The 20,955-nt window shown below is 43.9% G+C and overlaps 1 protein-coding gene across 1 annotated transcript in view; it reads right to left on the reverse strand.

Annotated features, from left to right (window-relative positions):
* The window catches only part of LOC134338487 (coiled-coil domain-containing protein 60-like), an 88,803-nt gene extending 75,861 nt beyond the window's left edge, over window positions 1–12,942 (reverse strand). Inside the window, exons 1-4 of the mRNA XM_063034332.1 lie at window positions 12,855–12,942; window positions 12,478–12,767; window positions 11,862–11,951; window positions 2,203–2,282 (exon numbers count right to left, since the gene is read on the reverse strand). Coding sequence (XP_062890402.1) covers window positions 2,203–2,282; window positions 11,862–11,951; window positions 12,478–12,765 — 458 coding nt within the window. The 5' untranslated portion in view covers window positions 12,766–12,767; window positions 12,855–12,942. The remainder of the gene's footprint in view (window positions 1–2,202; window positions 2,283–11,861; window positions 11,952–12,477; window positions 12,768–12,854) is intronic.
* Window positions 12,943–20,955: the final 8,013 nt, after the last annotated feature.

A 20,955-nucleotide genomic window follows, 5' to 3' on the forward strand; every position in this document is an offset into this window, starting at 1 on the left:
TCAAAGTCTTGGACGTCATGTCGAAACTTTGCTCACCCAAAAGGAAGTAGAGGCACTGCTGTACTTTCTTCATAATTGCTCTTACGTGCTGGGACCAGGACAGGTCCTCAGAAATGATAACACCTAGGAAGTTAAAGTTGCTGACCCCTCCACCTTTGACCCCCAATGGGGAATGGCTCATGGACCTACAGGTTCCTCCTCCTGAAGTCAATGATAAACTCGATCTTTTTGGCATTAAGTAAGAGGTTGTTGTTATGGCACCACTCAGTCAGATTTTCAGTCTCCCTCCTGTATGCTGGTTCATCACCACCTTTGATTCAGCCCTTGACAGTGGTGCCATCATCAAACTTAAATATTGCATTGGAGCTATGGTTAGCCATATTGTCGTATGTAAAGTGAGTAGAGCAGGAAGCTAAGCACACAACCTTGTGTCGTGCCTCTGCTGATGAAGATCGTGGAGGAGATGGTGTTGCTAATCTGAACTGACTGGGGTCATTTTTATGGATGTATTTGAGGGAAAAACTAGATAAGCAATGAAAGAGAATTCTATAGAAGGTTATGCTGACAGATGTAGATGTGGAAGGACTGGAGGCGGCTAAGGTGAAGGAAAACCATTAATGTTCTAGTAATCAAATAAATATTAGAAAGCTATTCCATCAACAAGACATCATAGGTGACTTGGCTTAATCTTGTTGAGATCCATTGTCCATTATGGTACCGGATTACAATGGCCAGGCAATTAGATTGATTAATTTGTTTTTATTTACACAGTAAGTCCAACAGTTGAACCAACTTCATCCCTCATCAGAGATCAGGTGGAATGAGAAAATGAATCTAACATCTTCCCAGCCTTTGTGTACTATGCCACTTGCCCATTTAGGGGCATTTGAGGGAGGTGTTATTTTCTTCTTTTTCACGTGGCCGTGTCATTGGAAGGAAAACAGCAGTAAAATTAAACAACGAACTCTTCGAAATCTATCAACTTCCAGAACTCAAGAGAGTGAAGCAAATTATAAGCTGCTGGAGGGACTCAGTGGGTCAGGGGTCAACAGGAAGCAAAGGGGCTGTGGACCTTTCAGGCTGAGATCCTGCATCAGAACTGAGTAAAACACGGATGCTCCTGATCTAGTTAGGAAGCACTTGGAAAATATCAGAACTTAGCAGGTCATTTTGACTTCGGATGAAGCAATGGAGACAAGTCATTGTTACCTTTTAATTTTGTATTATACACTTCCTCTCCTCCAAGGACTCTGTCTCAAGATTCGCTTATTCATCACGCATACTGTACACAGAAATATACAGTGAAATATGTCATTTGCAATAGCAACCAACACACCCAAGGGTGTTCTGGTGGCAGCCCACAAGTGTCAGCAAATTTTCCAGCTCCAACATAGCATGTCTGTCCTTCACCCTGCCCCGTAAGGCAGACACCATAATCATAGGTCCCGCCCAGCACAGACATTCTCGCTTATACCCTCTCCCATCTGGCAGAAGATAAGAAAGTCTGAAAGTACGTATCACCAGGCTTAAAGACAACTTTAACATCACTGTTTTAAGACTATTGAACAACTCCCTAGGACAATAAGATTGACTCTTGACCTCATTAGTATTTACCTGCACTACACTTTCTCTACAGCTGTTACACTTTATCCTGCATTCTTTTATTGTTTTACCTGTACTACCTCAATGTAATGAATTGTTCTGTATGCAAGACCAACTTTTCACTGTACCTCGGTACATGTTGCATTAAACCAGACCGAGCCTTTCTTGATGGCACTGAACTCCCTGTTGTGAACATGATTCTACCAATATTCATAAGCACATACTATGAGGAGCTATTTATAATTATGAGAAAACCTGGTCATATTCTACTCTCCATCCCAGCCCTGGTGGTATTGGGAGCAAATACAGCACCAAAACCTCTGTCCTGGCTTGATCTGAATTAACTCAAACTTGCCATCATCCCGGGCATCACCTGCACAGAGAAGGAGTATGAAAGTTTCAGTCAATGATCTTACATTATAATAGGTTCAACTGACCCCAAATATTAACCCTATATGCTTCTTTGTCACCTGCTCGATCTCCTGAAAACCTCAAGCATTTTCTGTTTTTATTACAGATTTCCAGCATATGTGGTATTTTCGTTTTTTGAATGTTCAAGCCTCAAGAACTTAATTGCTCGCTGTGATGCTTTGCCCTTACCTGGTGTGCAATAGATCCTTACTGATAGTTTTCAGGTCTTTGTCTCTGTGCTTCAGATGTATACGATTTTCAGCAGGCATCTAGGGAATTAGAGCAGCATTAAAAGCATACTGAGCCTTTACCTCAAGCTTGGAATTAGTCCAAAACATAGAAGTACTAAGAATGAGCTTTACTATTTTTAAGGTGATTTGAACAAAATACCAAAAAATAATAGTGGAAACTCATGTAATTCCTTGCTGTTTTCAGGAGACTGGTAACTCAGAAGGACTGTTACCTTTTCATTATACCAAGTGATGTGAGCCAATGACAATTCAGGTATGAATCTTGTAAATCGAAGATCCATACAAAGGATGTACTTTTGTAATAATCACATTGTTACTGAGATCCAGACTCAGAGCTTTAAATGATCTTCATGATTACTCAGGCAATTTTAACTATTGAAAAGTGTTCCAAACTGGAGACCAAGGAAATAGCACTACATGCCCATACCAAAGCCAGTAATTATTGGGTTCGTGTGAGCACGTGGCCAAGTCGTTAAGGCATTGGACTAGCGACCTGAAGGTTGTGAGATCGAGCCCCAGCCGAGGGAACGGGTTGTGTCCTTCAGCAAGGCACTTAATCACACATTGCTCTGCGACGAAGCTGGTGCCAAGCTGTATGGGTCCTAATGCCCTTCCCTTGGACAACATCGGTGTCGTGGATAGGGGAGACTTGCAGCATGGGCAACTGCTGGTCTTCCATACAACCTTGCCCAGGCCTGCGCCCCGGAGAGTGAAGACTTTCCAGGCGCAGATCCATGGTCTCACAAGTCTATCGGATGCCTTTATTAATTATTGGATTCACCGATGCTGCATCAGTTGAGTTAGCAGGCTTATAATGGACATGCTTGGACTGACAATCCACAAGGCTAAGAAGCTGATTATAGACGTCAGGAGAGGGAAATCAGAGGTATATGAGGATCAGAGGGTCAGCAACTTTAAATTCCTAGATGTTATTATTTTGGGGAACCTGTCCAAGGCCCAGCACATAAGTACAACTACTGAAAAAGCACGGCGGTACCTCTACTTCCTTAAGAGTTTATGGAGATTCGGAATGACAACTAAAACTTAGACAAATGTTTATTGATATGCAGTGGAGAGTATACAGAATGGCTGCATCACAGCCTGCTATGGAAACACCAATGCCCTTGAATGGAAAGATCTCCAAAAAGTAGTGGATACGGCCCAGTCCATCATGGGTAAAGACCTCCCAACCATTGAGCATATCTACGTGAAACACTCTTACAGGAAAACAGCATCCATCATCAGGGACACCCACCACTGAGAACATGGTCACTCCTCACTGCTTCCATCAGGAAGAAGGTACAAGGGCCTCAGACTCACACTACCAGGTTCAGGAACAGTTACTACCCCTCATCCATCAGGCTTTTCAATCAAAGGGATAATTTTACTCAACTTCATTTGCCCTAACATTGAAATACCCCCAAAACAATGGACTCTTCATCTCATGTTCTCGATATATATTGCTTATTTATTTACTGTTATTATTTTGTCTTTCTGTATTTGCACAGTTTGTTGTCTTCTGCACGCTGGTTGAACACCCTAGTTGGGTGATCTTCCATTGATTTTGTTATGGTTACTATTCTATAGGTTTATTGAGTATACCCACAAGAAAATGAATCTTAGGGTTATATATGGTGAATATTGATAATAACATTTACTTTGAACTTTGAACTCATAGAACTTAAATTAAGTTTATAAAAGATCTCCGCAGGGGTGGAGAAGATGGCATGACACAGTGCGCGCGGCTGCTCCAAAACGATATCGTATTTGTAAGTAGGTACCGTGCACAATCCTGATTTGAAGGAGACAGATGTGAGAAACACGGAGGAACATCTGGAGAAACTACTGAAATGCCTGCTTCACTGCCGCTGCTACTGTGCGATCGAGAATCTCCGGAGGGGAAGGCCCTAAGTCCTCAACTTTGCCTGTTGTTTGGCGGCCGGGGCCGGGGTCGAAGTGCTTGGTAGAGATGGTGCTTGATGCTCAGTGTTGCAGGGCTGGTGGAGGCTCGAGGTTTTGGGACGGACTCAGAGTCAGACTGTGATTGAGTGCTTCCAGGGTGCTGCATTGGCAAGTTTGCGGCGCTGGAAGCTCATGGCAGGGAGAGTTTTTCTGCCTTCTACCGTCTGCGTGAGATGATGGGACCTTCAAGAGACTTTGAGACTTTTTCTTACGGTGCCCATGGTCTGTTCTTATCAAATTACGGTATTGCTTTGCATTGTTGTAACTATATGTTATAATTATGTGATTTTTGTCAGTTTTTTAGTCTTGGTTTGTCCTGTGTTTCTGTGATATCATTCTGGAGGAACATTGTATCATTTCTTAATGCATGCGTTACTAAATGACAATAAAAGAGGACTGCATGTCCTCACAATCTAAAAAGCAGATGTGTCTAACCCCATAGCAGAGATGTCTAAAATTAGGGGCCATAGGTTTAGGATGAGAGCAAGCGGTTTAGTGGTTATCTGAAGAAGAACTTTTTTGCCACTTGGCTAAAATCAGGAATGCACTTCTTGAGCTGATAAAGGCAAGTGTCCTTATGTAACGCACTGTAATGGTTTCTCTGTAATGTTTCACTGCTAAGGCTAATGAAATGGTTTCTCTGTAATGTTCACTGCTGAGGTAATGCTTTCTCTGTAGCAGCAATGTTTGGGTTATGGCTGAAGATAACAGGACCGTGGTATGCATGTTAGGCAATCAGGATTTTGTTGCTCTGTCTTGTGAATCTGGAAGGAGATTTTTTCACGGGCTTTTGCTGGGGAGAGATGAGGAGAGAAGATGCAAATGGAGAGATTTGGTAGACCACCAGACGGGGTTGACTCGGAGCGAGGGTCCGAAAGGCAGCGACGATCAGAGGAGGTCAATGGTGAACGATCAACTTATCAGTGAGTTCCAACTTTACACAACAGACTGTTTAATAAGATTGGGCTCTCTTTTTTCTTTGTTTCTTTACTAACCATATAGTCAAAGTCAGAATTATAAAGCTTAATCGTTTAATCGCATATTGTGTACTGTTTGTTATTTCAGGGTACTGATTTGTAACAGAGGACACATCACGCAGCATCCGCCCAAACGAGATTTCTTAAATTTGGCCGGGCCGGGGGTTATCACCCTATAGATTAAGCCGCTTGCCGAAGCGAGAGTTACACATACAACAGTTACGACTTTTTTTTATCGAGCACTCAAATTGCCAAGGCATTGAATGGTATGGAACAAGTCCTAAAAGATGTGATGAGTACTGATGAACATTCGACAGGGTAGACCAAAGAGCCTGTTTCTGTACTGCGTGACTCTATAGCTCCAATTTGGGAAAAAGAACACTTGTCAAAGTAACAATAACAGAAAACGTTTTCCTTCAGAATGTCATAAAAACACACTGGGGAGGAAAACCCACTTTCTGCACCTGTCTGACCTACCTCTCTCTATGGCTCCAGATCAACGCCTTGTGTTGGCTCTTAACCACCCTCTAAAATGGCCCAGCATCCACTTCATTGTGCTACTACTTCTATATTGAAACAGAAGAAGAATAAACCTAACAAACCACTTGGCATCAATCTCGGCAAACTAGGCTGTTTGCACGATTTTTTTTTTGCGCGGGGGATTTATGTTTTCTTTAAACAGATTCCATAGTTTTCTATGATTTGTGGATGTCTATGAAGAAGATGAATCTCAGGGTTGTATACTGCATAGATACATACTTTGATAATAAGTAAATGTACTTTTTACGAAGTCACCAAGGGCCAGCACAGTAGAAGTTACGTATCACCACCATGACAGTCATTTTACTTAAATATCTTACTTAAAGCGCAAGAAATTCTGCAGATGCTGGAAATCCCGAGGAATACACACAAAATGCTGTACTTGGCAGGTCAGGTGTCATTTATGGCATGGAATAAAGATTTGACATTTCAGGAGTAGACACTTCATCAGGACTCATGACGGGTCACCATAAAGTGTCCAATGAAAGGCTTGGCCTGAAACATCAACACTTTATTCCTTTCCGCAGGTGCTGCCCGACCTGCTGAGTTTCTCCACAACTTTGTGTGCGGTGCTTAAAGTTTCTATTGAGTTTAAACTTCAAAATTAATTACCTGAGAATTGCTGAAAAAAATTACAGAGGAACTTAGGCCAGATTTACAAAAAAAAAAATTAGTTTTGGGTAACGCCATCATATTAAGCTGTAATTTGTGGAATTCCCAAGGTGACAGTATACATTCATGCACAACAAATGGATGGAGTTATCTACTGAATGCATTTGTTAAAGTCTAATGGGAAACTGAAACACAATCAGTCCCCAGTTAGCAATAGAAATAAATTCTTTGGAAAGATAATTGCATTAAACAGCAGTGTATGTGCACTGCATTGGACTTCCACCTTCTGCAGAATTTCATGTGCTTACGACATACAATCACTTTATGTATAAGTGTATTGTAGCAGACTTACAGCAGTGTAACAGCCCAAGGGTAAAAAGTGTTAGAAGATAATTTCTGTCATCATTAGGGGATTTCTGAAGTTCAGGTTGGTACGAGTCAAATATGCTGCATTGTAACCACAACATTCAATTCTAACAAGGTGTTTCGAAGGTTTTGAAACCCTCTTTTCATAATTCTCTTCTTGATTCCCTTCATGACTATACAAGAGGGATGGAACAGCACTTAACAATGCACAAGCTGTAGACAATAGGAATCCAAATGTTGTGTTTACTGATGAGATGTGCAGGGAATAAAGGAACAGATCTACAAACATACACTCAGTACATGGTTATTTGAGTTACTGTTGCCTTCCTGTCAGCTTGAACCCGTTTGACCATTCTGCCCTGACCTCTCTCAATAAATAAATCTAAGAAAATAAAATTTACAAGGCGTTTGTGCCCATAAGACTGCCGTTCACTGCATTTTCTTTTGTTTCTCATACCACTCTCTCTAAACTCTAGCGACTGCTGTGCGTGAAAATCCCAAGAAATCAGCAGTTTCTGAAATACTCAAACCACCCTGTCTGGCACCAACGATCATTCCACAGTGAAAGTCACTAAGATCACATTTCTTCCCCCATTCTTATGTTTAGTCTGAACAAAAATAGAACCTCTTAACCGTGTCTGCATGCATTTATGCATTATGTTGCTGCCACATGATTAGCAGATTAGATACAGGTGTCCCCCGCTTTTCGAACGTTTGCTTTACGAAACCTCACTGTTACGAAAGACCTACATTAGTACCCTGTTTTCGCTTTCAGAAGGTGTTTTCACTGTTACGAAAAAAAAGCAGTGCGCGCCCCGAGCAGCCGCTCTCCCCGGATTCGGAACGGAATTCTCGCCGGCACTGCTTAAACACGTGCCTGTGAGCAGCCGTTTGCAAGATGAGTTCCATGGTGTCGGAAAAGCCTAAAAGAGCTCCTAAGGGTGTTACACTTAGCGTAAAACTAGACATAATTAAGCATTTCAATCGTGGTGAACGAAGTAAGGACAAAGTGAGTTTGGCTTGTGGAAACTTACAAATATGATGTTAAAGAGGTTTTGGCATCCCATGACCAAGATCTGATAGATGAAGAGCTGAAGCAATCGGAAGGAAAAAGGATAACAATCGAAACCAAATGAGTAATGATAAAGTACGACTTTAATTTTGAAAGGGTACGTCGGTTTAAGGGATATTTGCAGGATGGTTTGAGTCCTTACAAAGAACTGTGTGATAGAAAAATGTGCGAGGTTCAGCAGTCAAGCAAACCTTCCACATCAGCCACAGCAGACGACGAACCTCCACCTTCGACATTGAGGCGGGCAGAGATAGAAGATGACCTGCCTGCCTTAATGGAAACAGACGATAACGAGATAACACCCCAGTGTCCCACCACCCCAACCCCCAGGCCACGGACAGGTACCGATTCGCGGAGAATGCAACGGTAGCCGGGAGGCACATAGCACATCTTTAAGAAAAAAGCCGAAATAAACATGTTAATTAATTAGGTCCCGCCGACATGTAATTGTCGGCCCAGATCAGAGATGATGCAATCGGAAATCGGCACTGATCTGGGCCGACAATTACGTGCCGGATGGCACCTAATTAATTAGCATGTTTGTTTCGGCTTTTATCTTAAAGATGTGCTGTGTGCCTCCCGGCTACCACCACACCCCAGCATGCCTTGCGGCAATGTATCGCTCGGCGGCCTGGAGGGTGGGAGCCACTGCACCACCCAAACTCTGACTCAGCCTAACACACCATCATCAGTGCGCTCAGCGCTGTCTTCCTGATTCCGGTAAGTGATACTACACCGTACATACGTTATTTCTACTTTATATAGGCTGTGTATTTTTACATGTTATTTGGTATGATTTGGCAGCTTCATAGCTTAAAGGTTACTGGAGAGAGTGTTCTTGCCAACAGCGTTTGCGTGAGGTTTTCTGCCGACGGCGCTTGCGTGAGATTTTCGCTACGGAGAACAGTGCAGTAATGATTGTGGAAGAGTATTTCTACTTTATATAGGCTGTGTATTTATCATATCATTCCTGCTTTTACTATATGTTACTGTTATTTTAGGTTTTATGTGTTATTTGGCATGATTTGGTAGGTTATTTTTGGGTCTGCGAACGCTCATAAAATTTTCCCATATAAATAAATGGTAATTGCTTCTTTGCTTTACGACATTTCGGCTTACGGACCGTTTCATAGGAACGCTCTACCTTTGGATGGCGGGGGAAACCTGTACTTGTATTAAAAAGCAAACAGGTGTACTTAATAAAGTGGCCACTGAGTGCATCTGACCATCCTTGTCCTCTGTGAAATCAAAGCCGCAGTACTGAAAAAAAACCTTCAGCACACAGTCACTCATATTTCTCTCAGATAAGTACCATGTGGCTAAGTGCCAAATCAGAGAGTAACTGGCAGTTTAAATCCTGTTGTTTATTCCAGTTTCCCATTTCAACCTCTTGTTGAACTCTGACCCTCTGATTTACTCATTGGGAAATGAATACCCTATACGTTCCTGGTCAGTCCACACCCTCATATCCTGTAATCCTGAAATTACACTTGTAGAAACAGCTGATTTGAAAGAGAGGGATTTGCACGTCTCTATTGGCCAAGATCGTAAGGGACTCCATTTATTGTTGTCTCTTCGAGCTTCATTTTCATTGAGCTATAGAACATAGAACAGTGCAGCACAGAGCGGCAATTTAATTCACAATGTTATTCTGACCCATATAAGCATACTCCATGACCAGTCCAACCCTTCCCTTCTATACAATGCATAACCTTCGATTTTTCTTATATCAATGTTCCCATCTAAGGATCTTCTAAAATGTTCCTATTATGTTCAGCATGGAAACAAGCTCTTCAGCCCATCTAGTCTGGGCCAAACTATTAATCTGACTAGTCCCCTTTCATACCTGTCCCATCCACGCACCTACCCAAATTTCTCTTAAATGTTGAAATTGAACCAGTAGCCACCACTTCCACTGGAAGCTCATTCCACACTCTCTCCACCCTCTGAGAGAAGAAGTTCCCCCTTAAACATCTCACCTTTCACCCTTACCCCATGACCTCTAGTTCTAGTCTCAGTGGAAAACCTTATCTGTACCCCTCATAATTTTGTATGCCTCTATCGGAATCTCTGCTCATTCTCCTACACTCCAGAAAATAAAGTACTAACCTAGTCAACCTCTTCCTCAAGTTCTCAAGTCCTGGCAACATCCTTGTATATTTTCTCTGCATTCCTTTAATCTTATTGATCTCTCTCCTGTGGTTAGGTGACCAGAACTGCACACAATACCCCTAAATTTGGCCTGAACATGTTATACAATTTCAACATAACTTTAATTTCAGATGATGGTACGAAGACCGGAATCTGCTCCTCATCACACCGCATAATAGGGCTGTGCACTATTTTGAAAACAAGGGACTCCAGAACTTTCACTTAGAGTCTATCTGCAAAGCACTTGGATTTTGCAGAGTCTATCTGCAAAGCGCTTGGATTTTGCAGAGTCTATCTGCAAAGCGCCAAGAAACAATAACAAATACTGAAGTGTCAAAAATAACACGATATGGCTGTGGACGTTACCCATTCAGATCATCAAATGCCACAGGACATGCTCAAAACACTTCTGCTCAACTGCCCAGCAAACCATCAGCACTGCCAGCCAGCAATAGCCAACTCTTTCCAATACGCTACTGTCAAAAGTTCACCCGGAGGAAAGAGGTGCTCACATTTAATTATTAACTACTTCCTATGAGGATTTGTGAGATGGAGATATGAGGGAATGCAGCTCCTAAAATGTGTACTAATTGCCTTGGTTGCATGAGGAACTCAGTATCCAAGCAGCATTTGTGGTGGGAAACTGGTAGTCAAGGTTTGGGTCAAGACCCTTAATCTGGACTGAAAGAACAGAGGGAGATAGCCCGTATAAAGAGCTGAGGTGGAGTAAGAGCAACCAAGTGGTAGTTGGATCCTTTTGAGGGGTGTGATTGCCAGATGGGCTCAGAAGTGGAGGGAAGCACTGAAACAGCAACAGAGGCTGGGAGGTGATAGCCGGAGGCAAAGTGCTGCAGGTGATACTTCTGGTAGAAAGGAAAAGTGGCACTTTCAGAGGCCGATGGGCGATGGTGAACATTTGAGTAGGAGCACTTGAAACAAAGGCTGGTGACTAATTATGTGCCACAGAGTTAGTGTTGGGACCCTTGTTATTCATTATTTATATACATTACTTGGAAGCAAGTCATATTTGCAAATGTCCTGAAATGAGGAGGTGTCGTTGCGAGTGAAGGAGAGATTATAGACTACAAGGGGATCTTCATCAGTTAGGGAAGTGGGTGGAGGAGTTGCAAATAGATATCAGTATAGATAAGTGTGAGGTGATGAATTTTGGAAAATCAACACAGCCTAGGAGTTATACTGTGAATTATAGGGCACCAGGAAGTGTAATGGAACGGAGAACCTAGGAGTAGAAATGTATAGTTCATCGAATGCAGCATCACAGACACACAGGGTGGTGAAAAAGGCATTTAGCACGCTGGTTTTCATTGGTCAAGGCACTGGCTATAGGAATTGAGACAGTATATTGCAATTGTTCTTGGTGAGGCCATACCTGGAGTACTGTGATGAGAAAATCTGCAGATGCTGGAAATCCAAGCAACACACAAAAAAATGTTGGAGGAATTCAGCAAGTTGGGCAGCAGCTATGGAAAAGAGTAAACAGTCGACGTTTCAGGCCAAGACCCTTCATCAGGACTCACGTCCTGATAACGGGTCTCAGCTCAAAACTTTGACAGTTTACTCTTTTTCATAGATGTTGGAGTACTGTGTATTGTTTTCGTCAGTTTGAGGCCTGCAGCTTACTCCAGACAGTGCAAGAGAAATCAGCAATTCCATCAAGTATATGAGCAAAGAGTGTGGGAAACCCTCAGCAAGTCAGGCAGCATCTGTGGAGAGATAAACAGAATTAACATTCCAGGTCTGGACCCTTCATCAGAATCTGCAGTTCATTTTTTTCCATTTCCATTTATTGTTGAAAATTTTTCCAGTTCTGATGAAGGATCTTTGACTTGAAATATCAAGTCTGTTTCTCTCTTCGCAGACACTGCTAGGAATTCCCAGCATTTTCTTCAAGGTCACCTTATTCTCCTTTGGCACAGTTGTTGCGCTGGAGTGTTTGGCTTCTTCTGGGCGTTCCTCCATGCTACTGATGGTCTCATCAATCACGGTCTGGACAAAGATAAAACGAAGCAAAACCACTCAAGTACTGTAGTGAAATCATCATCACGTCAGTTCTAACTGTTAATTCTAGCAGTGCTTGCAGCGATTAGTGAGGGGATTGATTTCCCTTGAGATTCATAAACTAAATAATCAGGTAAAGAAATTCTTCACTTAAAGCGCCTTATATCTTCTCAAAACAAAGACATCCATCATTCATTTCACATGGCACAACATGCGAGAACGGGCTTTACAGAAAAACGTAAAGTTTTATAAAACTGGTGCAAGACTGCAGCCTAAACTTAGTTTTGATCATGTCAAAACTTAGATAATCCTTTTTTATTATGCATGGTCTGAACACAAGTGAGTACTTGCTAATTAAGAATGTTGCGTTGTGTCGGGATATGTGTACAGTATGTTGCCGTGTTTAGTGAGGGATTGTTGTCTGTGTGTGTGATACACGTTGTCGTGCTTGGAGCGGTTTTCTCTGAGTGAACACGTTGTCATGTTTAGTGTGGGAGCCCATCGCTGTGCTGACCTGATCGAGCTGCCCCAGCGAGTGCAGGATGAACTCCGTGTGTCCAAGGCGCAGCGGCTGCCCGATCGCCTCGTACGGTTTCCAGATGACTGAGCGGTAGCCCTGCTGGCGCAGCTGCTTCTGCCTCCGGCGGTAATTCTCGCGGAAAACCTGTTCCCTGCTGGGCTCGCAGGGCCTGTAGACGGTCAGACTTCTCGCCTGCACCTTCAGCCCTTGGGCAGGAGGGAAGGGAAGGGGCTTTATCGCCACGAAAGACCGCGGGTCCAACACTTTGCAGCCGGCCGGCATGACTGGGAAGAGAAAAAGAAGTACACTCCATAAAGATTAATTTTGTAATTTGCAAAGTCAACATTTAAAAAAATACATCCCAAACCCACCGGCAACCTTTGCGACGCAGTTTGAGAACCGAATATTCAATAAGGGTTCCTGTCAATGAGAACCGTGCCCCAAGTTTGTTTAGTTTCCCGGGTTACGGGGACGGCGCTGGGTCCACGTGAACAGCGTGTGCACTTTCACCGCCGTCTCAGAGTTTTCATTCCCGACTGTCGTTCAGTGGGATAGAAATGTTACCAAGTAGACACACCGCTTCTTTCAGTTAAACCAAGAGACAAGTATTTGCTCAACCTCTCCACGAAATGCGTTTAAACTCTGGGCAGCAGAGTTAAGAAGGGTGCGTGGTGTTTGTGCATTAATTTACTATACGCTGAACAACGCCAGTGGTATTCGTACAATTGGGCAAAAAAATGACTGCAACGCATAATAAATATCCGTGGCACACTGACAACCAACATTTGCATGCACACACACGAAAAAAAATACAGGCAGAGGGAATCCTTCCCGCAAGATTTGGTTGCTTTAATTCCGTCGGGGTGGAGGGAGGGTTTTAGGCGTCCCTAGCGTGCCTCAGGATATGCCGGCCTTCATTCTGCCATCGCCCCTGAGAACAGACCACGAGCAGTTTGGTTGCATGTGTTGAATACGTTTGTACAAGTGTGCTTGGGTGTAGATTATGAGGACACTCAGGCCTCATTTATTGTCATTTAGAAATGCATGCATTAAGAAATGATACAATGTTCCTCCAGTGTGGTATCAAAAACACAAGACAGACCAAGGCTAAAACTGACAAAAACCACATAATTATAACATATAGTTACAACAGTGCAAAGCAATACCGTAATTTGATGAAGAGCAGACCATGGGCACAGTAAAAAAAAAGTCTCAAAGTCCCGATAGCCCCATCATCTCACGCAGATGGTAGAAGGAAGAAAAACTCTCCCTGCCATGAACCTCCAGCGCTGCAAACTTGCCAATGCAGCACCCTGGAAGCACCTGACCACAGCCGACTCTGAGTCAGTCCGAAAACTTCGAGCCTCCGACAAGCCCTCCGACACTGAGCACCATCTCTACCGAGCGCTTCGACCCCGGGCGCCAAGCAACAGGCAAAGCCAAGGATTCGGGGCCTTCCCCTCCGGAGATTCTGGATCGCACAGTAGCAGCGGCAGCGAAACAGGCATTTCAGAAGTTTCACCAGATGTTCCTCAGTGCTTCTCACGTCTGTCTCCATCAAATCAGGATTGTGCATGGCATCCTGCTTGACAAATAACAGATATTCATTCTGGAGTGGCCTTTGCGCGTCACCATCTTCTCTTCACCTATGGGCATCATTGTTCCGTTTCTTTTAGTGTATGTGCCTGCCTATGTGTGCTGTACAGTACCTGCATTTCCACATGCATAGGTTGCACGTGTGGGATGTGAATGTTGCAGTTCCATGCAACTGCGCATGAGTATTTGGCATGTGGGTGCAGGTGGTGTATATTTACTCCTAGGTTGTGGTTGTTTCTAACTTATGTATTTCTTGTGCACATAAAATCCGAAGTTTCAAAGTACAATTATTACCTAAGTATAATACACGCCTGAGATTCATATTCCCCACAGACTGCCATGAAACAAAGAATACCATGGAGCCCGTTCAAACAAAATGCCAAACCACCCCCACACACACAAAACAAACGATGCAAACCGCAAAAAAGAGCAAAAAGCAGAATATAAACACAGAATCGAAAGAGTTCAGATGCATTTCAGTTCAGCTCAGAGTTCGTTATCTGCCCAATAGCAACTAAAAGGAAGCAAACAGAAGCTAGAAACACATCATAACATGAATTAGAGTCCAATCTACAAACTGCGTCGATTAAACATTGCCTAAGAGCTCCGACACCGTCTTCCGACAGCATTGAAGGAGAGAGAGGACATTCAAATGCGAGGACCTTCCCTCGGGAGCAGCGAGCGAGAGACAGAGAGGCCACCACACCCAGACACTCTCCTCCAGCAGCTGCGAGTGAGAGGCTAGTAGACAGTGCAGAACACTCTCTCGCATTCCACACTGGCCTCGACGATTTCAGTCTTCCCCCAGCACTCATTGGCGAGATCAGTGAGAAATGGAGTCGATCATGGGCCCGTGCTCTGTTTCCAGGCTGCATGCTTCACTCACAGCCTTGTGGAACCCAAGGGCAGCAAAGTGTCAGATCGCTCAATCGGCCCAAAGACGCACCACCAAAATGTAGATCACAGGCTGCAACAGTAGCAGAAAAAGAAGATGTAAAAGAAGTGAAAGAAGTAGCGTTGTAACTGTTTGGAGGATATCGTCGTTGGTTGTGTTGTCTTCCTTCCCAGAATCATAGAATTGTGATGACTGTGATGTCGAACTATGCTCATCCCATTTGCCTGCACCAGGCCCATATCCTTCTGAAGGATCGAAGAAAATTAGCTTTATCTGTCACATGTACATTGAAACATCAAAACATGGTGAAATAGGTCACTTGTGTAATTGTTTGCGATGTGCTGGGGCAGCCTGCAAGTGTCGCCATGTTTCCACCGGAAACGTCGCATGCCCACTAACCCTAACCATGTGTCTTTGGAATGTGGGAGGAAACCAGAGCACCTAGAGGAAACCTGCTTGGTCATGGGGAGGACCTTCAAACTGCTTCCAGAACAGCGGTGGGAATCAAACGCCAGCTAACGATCGTTGGCACTGAAAAGCAATTGCGCGAACTGCAATGCTACCGCATCTCCCTATCTATATATCTTTCTAAATGTCTTTTAAATGTTATAATTGCATCTGCCTCTGCCACCTCCTCTGACATTTTGCTCTCGATAAGTATCACGCTCTGTATGAAAACTTACCCTTCAGATCTCCTTTACAGTTCTCTTTTCTCACCCTAAACCGGTGCCCTCTTGTTCTGGACTCCCCCGTCCTGGGAAAAAGCACAGTACAGGCCCTTCAGTCCATGGTGCCATGCTGATCTATATAAACCTCTTCCGGAGTTAATCTAACACTTCCCTCCTACCAACTCATAACCCTCCATTTCTCCCACGTCCATGTCTTGCCTATCTATGAACCTTTTAAATGTCCCTATTGTATTGGTCTCTACCACCATCCATGGGCTGTATATTCCAGACACCCGCCACTCTCTGTGTAAAGGAAACAATCTCTGACTTTCCTCTCTTATCCATGCCTCTCATGAGTATGGACTTTGCACCAAGTATCATCCATGTTCGTGTGTGCTGTGTATGTTGGTTTTCCTTAGTGGACAGCTGCTGACCACTCCAGTCTTGACCTGCATGAGCTCCCAAACATGGGAACAGGGAGCTACATAGAGACCTGAACTAGCGTGGATAACTTCAATCACCACTGCTCTGAACTGAATCTATGATCTACAAACTTATTTTCAAGGACTCGTTATAACTCATGTTCTCAATTCATTTTTACTTGCTCACAGTTTGTTTTCTTTTGTTTATTGGCTGTTTGTCAATCTTCATTTATATATAGATTTTCATAAATTATATTTTATTTAGTTTTTATACTTGAAAATGCCAACAAGAAGATAAATCTTATGCCAGTGTATGGTTACATATACATACTTCGATAATAAATTTACTTTGAACTTTGGGCTTAAGTACAGGGGTTGGTGGTTGCTTGGTAACACCATCCGGAATGCCAATCAGAAGATGTAGTTGTTCTCCTTCAGCATTCCTGAGTCATCAGATGCGATTGCTGGAGGGTGGCTATGTCCATGTGAAGCCTTTCAGCTGTCTTCCAGACATCACTGACATCATGGAGTTTATTAGAGAGGCCAGTCATCATTATCTGAATATGCCAACATCCCAGTTTTGGAGCTGGTTCTTTTCGCTGTGCTGTCAGTGTCTTCAGTCTGCGTTACCTAATTCACGGGCACCCAAGGAGGAAAGCAGACCGTGGTGACTCTGCACCTTTTTGACCAGGGGGATGCCCAGTTTAAGGCAGGCAGCAGCTGTCCAGTGAGATCCGAGAATCCCTCCCACCATCAGAAGCAATCCCTGGTGCCACACTGTATGCCAATCGAGCGTAGTAGTTTATGCGGGAGGAGAAGATAGCAGTGCTCCTGTGCGTGCGCAGCCCTCCAGTGAAAAATGATATTGTATCTGTTAAATAGGGGCCGTGGACAGTTCTGATTTGATGGAGAGGGACGTGAAAGCACAGAGGAACATCTGGAGAAATTTCTGAAACACCCGTTCGCTGCCGTGGTTACTGTGTGGTCAGGAATCTTTCGGAGGGTAGGCCTCAAAATCCCCGGCCTCGCCTGCTTTTGGCGACCAAGAAGGAGGTCGAATCGTTTGGACAGAGATGGCGCTCAGTACTCGGTGTCGAAGAGCTGATCGGAGCTCGAAGTTTTCGGACGACTCAGAGTCGGACCGTGGTCGGGTATGGCAGGGAGAGTTTTTCTTCCTTCTCCCGTCTGCGTGAGATGTGGGACATTTGAGAAACTTCGAACTTTTACTGTGCTCATGGACTTCTTCATCAAGTTATGGTATTGTTGCACTGTTTGTAACTATATGTTATAATTATGTGGTTTTGTCAGTTTTTTCAGTCTTGGTCTGCCCTGTGTTTTGAGATATCACACCGGAGGAAATATTGTATCATTTCTTAATGCATGCATTACTAAATAACAATAAAAGAGGACTACGTGTCTTCATAATCTAACCGATAACTGCTGCTTTCCGTGCTGTGTCAACGCTATGAGGTGAAGCAGGAACGTCCTCTCCTAAATAGTGTTGACATTGCAAGGTAAACTTAAGCCAGGGCAGTACGATATGGAAAGCAAGCTGTTGCCCATGAACGGGACTCCCCCTCGGCACGCAGCTGATGAACCCAAAGGAATATTACAGTCTGGTACCAGCAGCACCACAGCAGTTGCCAGTCAGCATTGAACTCATTGTAGGGCTGCCTTAGGGACTCCAACTCCAGATTTTTCCCTCAGCGTTTACTCCTGAAGCCTTCCCCATGAGTGGGTATAGCTGCAAATCACCGGAGGTTTGAGATCAGAGAGTTCCTTCTCCTAGATGAGGTGCCAACTATGGTTGATGAGCCCCACCTGCCCGAAGCGACCTTTGCCCCTTCTCCTAACGCTAGAAAAGGTTCCACTGGGCTTCCACGGCCTCCTCTACTGTAAAGATGAAGCCACACTCAGGTTGGAGGAACAACACCTTATATTCTGTCTGGGTAGCCTCCAACCTGATGGCATGAACATCGACTTCTCTAACTTCCGCTAGAGCCCCACCTCCCCCTCATACCCCATCTGTTATTTATTTATATACACACATTCTTTTCCTCTCTCTCTCCTTTTTCTCCCTCTGTCCTCTCACTATACCCCTTGCCCATCCTCTGGGTTTCCCCCCCTCCCCCATTTCTTCCTCCCTGGGCCTCCTGTCCCATGATCCTCTCATATCCCCTTTGCCAATCACCTGTCCAGCTCTTGGCTCCATCCCTCCCCCTCCTGTCTTCTCTTATCATTTTGGATCTCCCCCTCCCACTTTCAAATCTCTTACCAGTTCTTCTTTCAGTTAGTCCTGACGAAGGGTCTCGGCCCGAAACGTCGACTGTACCTCTTCCTAGAGATGCTGCCTGGCCTGCTGTGCTCATCAGCAATTCTTATGTGTGTTCCACTGGGCTTAGTAGCTAAACCGCACATGAAGGCCAGGAGCTGGACTTGGTTGTCAGAGGCTATTTGAGGCAAAAGTCATTGGCAGCATTCCCACAACCCCCACCCCTACACCCCCCAGCTATGACAATCTTAAGGAACCCTAAAAACTTGAAGCACTAAACTGCTGGATTTGAGATGTGGCAGGAAACTCGCAGCCACAGGCAAACTTCACACGTGCAGCACCAGAAGTCAGGGTTAAACCCGGGCTCCCTGGTGCTGACTAACAGCAGCTCTAGTAATGACACCACTGTTGTTCTTTAAATTTAGCGTGCCAGCTTTCTGCTCATGGAATAACAAACTCCTTGCTTTTGATGACCGTTAACTTATATATGAGATGCTTTTCATTTCGCTCTTTGGGGTGGTTTTATAGATTTTTCACAAATAAAACTTTGTGAGGTGTTTTAGGTTCAGGAAAACCATAACGACTCGTTTATTGTACGCCAAACACAGAACTCAGAGTGGGGTAACAGAACTTTATGTCATCATGTCAGACCAGCATCTTAAAGTGAACCCCAACTCAATATCGGTGATTGTGAATTATGAACATTTCCACCAATTACGTTGCCCTACACAGGCCTCCCCAGAATTCACTAAAACCGGCATTGTGAGCCTGTCCAGAGCTCGGATGAGCGGCCCGGCTCGGCTCCTGTGTTCCATGGGTGGAGGATCTGCAGGTACGTCTGGCTCAACCTGAGGTGCGTTGACACACTCATGGTCACGTTGTGATGCCAGGGTCATGGGAGCAGAATCCTCCAAATCTCGGTGGGCCGGTTTAAGGTGATCAACAGAAATACATTCAGGTTTACGCCTTTTATCTGTGATGGAAGTCTTTTCTCTCTGTTGTAAAATGCAGAACAGGCCATCGTAATGGGGCCTAAGGGGATGTTGGAGTGCGTCATTGTGGACAAAAACGAACGAGGTGGAATGTAGGTCAACAGGAACCCAAGAGTGCTGTACACCATGATGGGAGGTGGGAATAGATGCAAAGCATTTGAATTTACTGATAAGGGTGGAATGCTGTTGAGAGACCGACCAAGTGGTTGTGGGGTCAGGAATAAGATCACCTGGCACTCATAATGGCTGCCCACATACCAACTCGACTGTGGATGACTGCAGGTCCTCTTTTGGAACATTTCTGAGCCCCAGCAGGACCCACAGGAGACGATTGTCTCTGCCTGGCTGGGTGTAGACTATCAGCCATTTTAACAAGCTTCCTATAGTCCTTCACGGGTACATTAGCGAAGGCTATGGGAACTTGATCAGGCATCAGCTGCATGAAGAGTTGGTGATTTCTCAGGAGAGACGGCATGAGGTCCACTCGCTCTGAAGGCTTACCATTGCTGAGACCGGGCAAAGAGAGCAACTCTTCGGCACGCTCTGATTCTGATAGTTCAATAGTCTGTAAAAGATAAGCTTCCAGCAATCGGTATTTATTGCGTTCGGCTGGGCGTTCTAGTGAATTCACCACTCTTGGATAGTAGAATGTGTTGTGGTCCACAGTGATTTCTCACGGTGTGAATTAGGCTTCAGCCTGTACAAACCAAAACTCCGACTGTTTCAAAGCAACTCTGTTGTCCAGAATGTTCAATAACTCTGGAACCTCCCAGAACATCGGAGTCACCAATGTAGGTATTTGCAAATAAAATAACGTGAGATGTTTTATGTTTAAGGAAAACCATAACAACTCATTTATTGTACCCCAAACTCTGAACTCAAAGCGTGGTAAGAGCACTTGGTGTCATTACATCATCACTTCAGACCAGCCTCTTAAAGTGAGCCCCAACACAGTGGCGAGGGTTGTGAATTATGTACATTTCTACCAGTTACATTAGCCTACAGTTTCCCTCATTATGGGGTTCCCATCAGACCATAGCATAGAACTGTACATAGTTGTGTACAAATGGTTCCTTGTTGGGAACAACTGCACAGGAAAGAATCTTGTGCACAAAGTATAATAAAAATCATATTGCTTATCTAGGGGATTGATCTTCTGAAGTTACATTTGGGATTGAGCAAACAATGGAAGCTCTGTCTTTCCCTGAAAATTCAGCACCTGAACTGTGAGTGCTTGGTATCCAAATGGAAGTGTGATCCCTTTCCCTCTCCCTAACCGATTTGAATATGGAAAAGACTGCAGAAAATATGATGTAAATTACTTTAACAAATATAAATGGATTTGCAATTCTGAAAATCTCATTTAAGAGTTTAAAATGTTATGAGAGATGCACAAAATTCATGCTGGCTTAAATATCTTGAATGTTGTATAGCTTTTGGTAACTTTGGAATGGGCACACAATAGGCTTAACTAAGTAAAATGATATTCAAATAACCCAGAGGGAGATTACCTGTGATCATTCCAAATCTAATTTAGTACAGTATGTTGCTATCATTTTCTAAATTCACTTCTCAACCTATGCATGAAATGTATGTACATTAGTTCTGAAATAGACTAATAAGGTAG

Source organism: Mobula hypostoma, chromosome 27 (assembly GCF_963921235.1).
Source record: "Mobula hypostoma chromosome 27, sMobHyp1.1, whole genome shotgun sequence".
NCBI classification, from domain to species: domain Eukaryota; kingdom Metazoa; phylum Chordata; class Chondrichthyes; order Myliobatiformes; family Myliobatidae; genus Mobula; species Mobula hypostoma.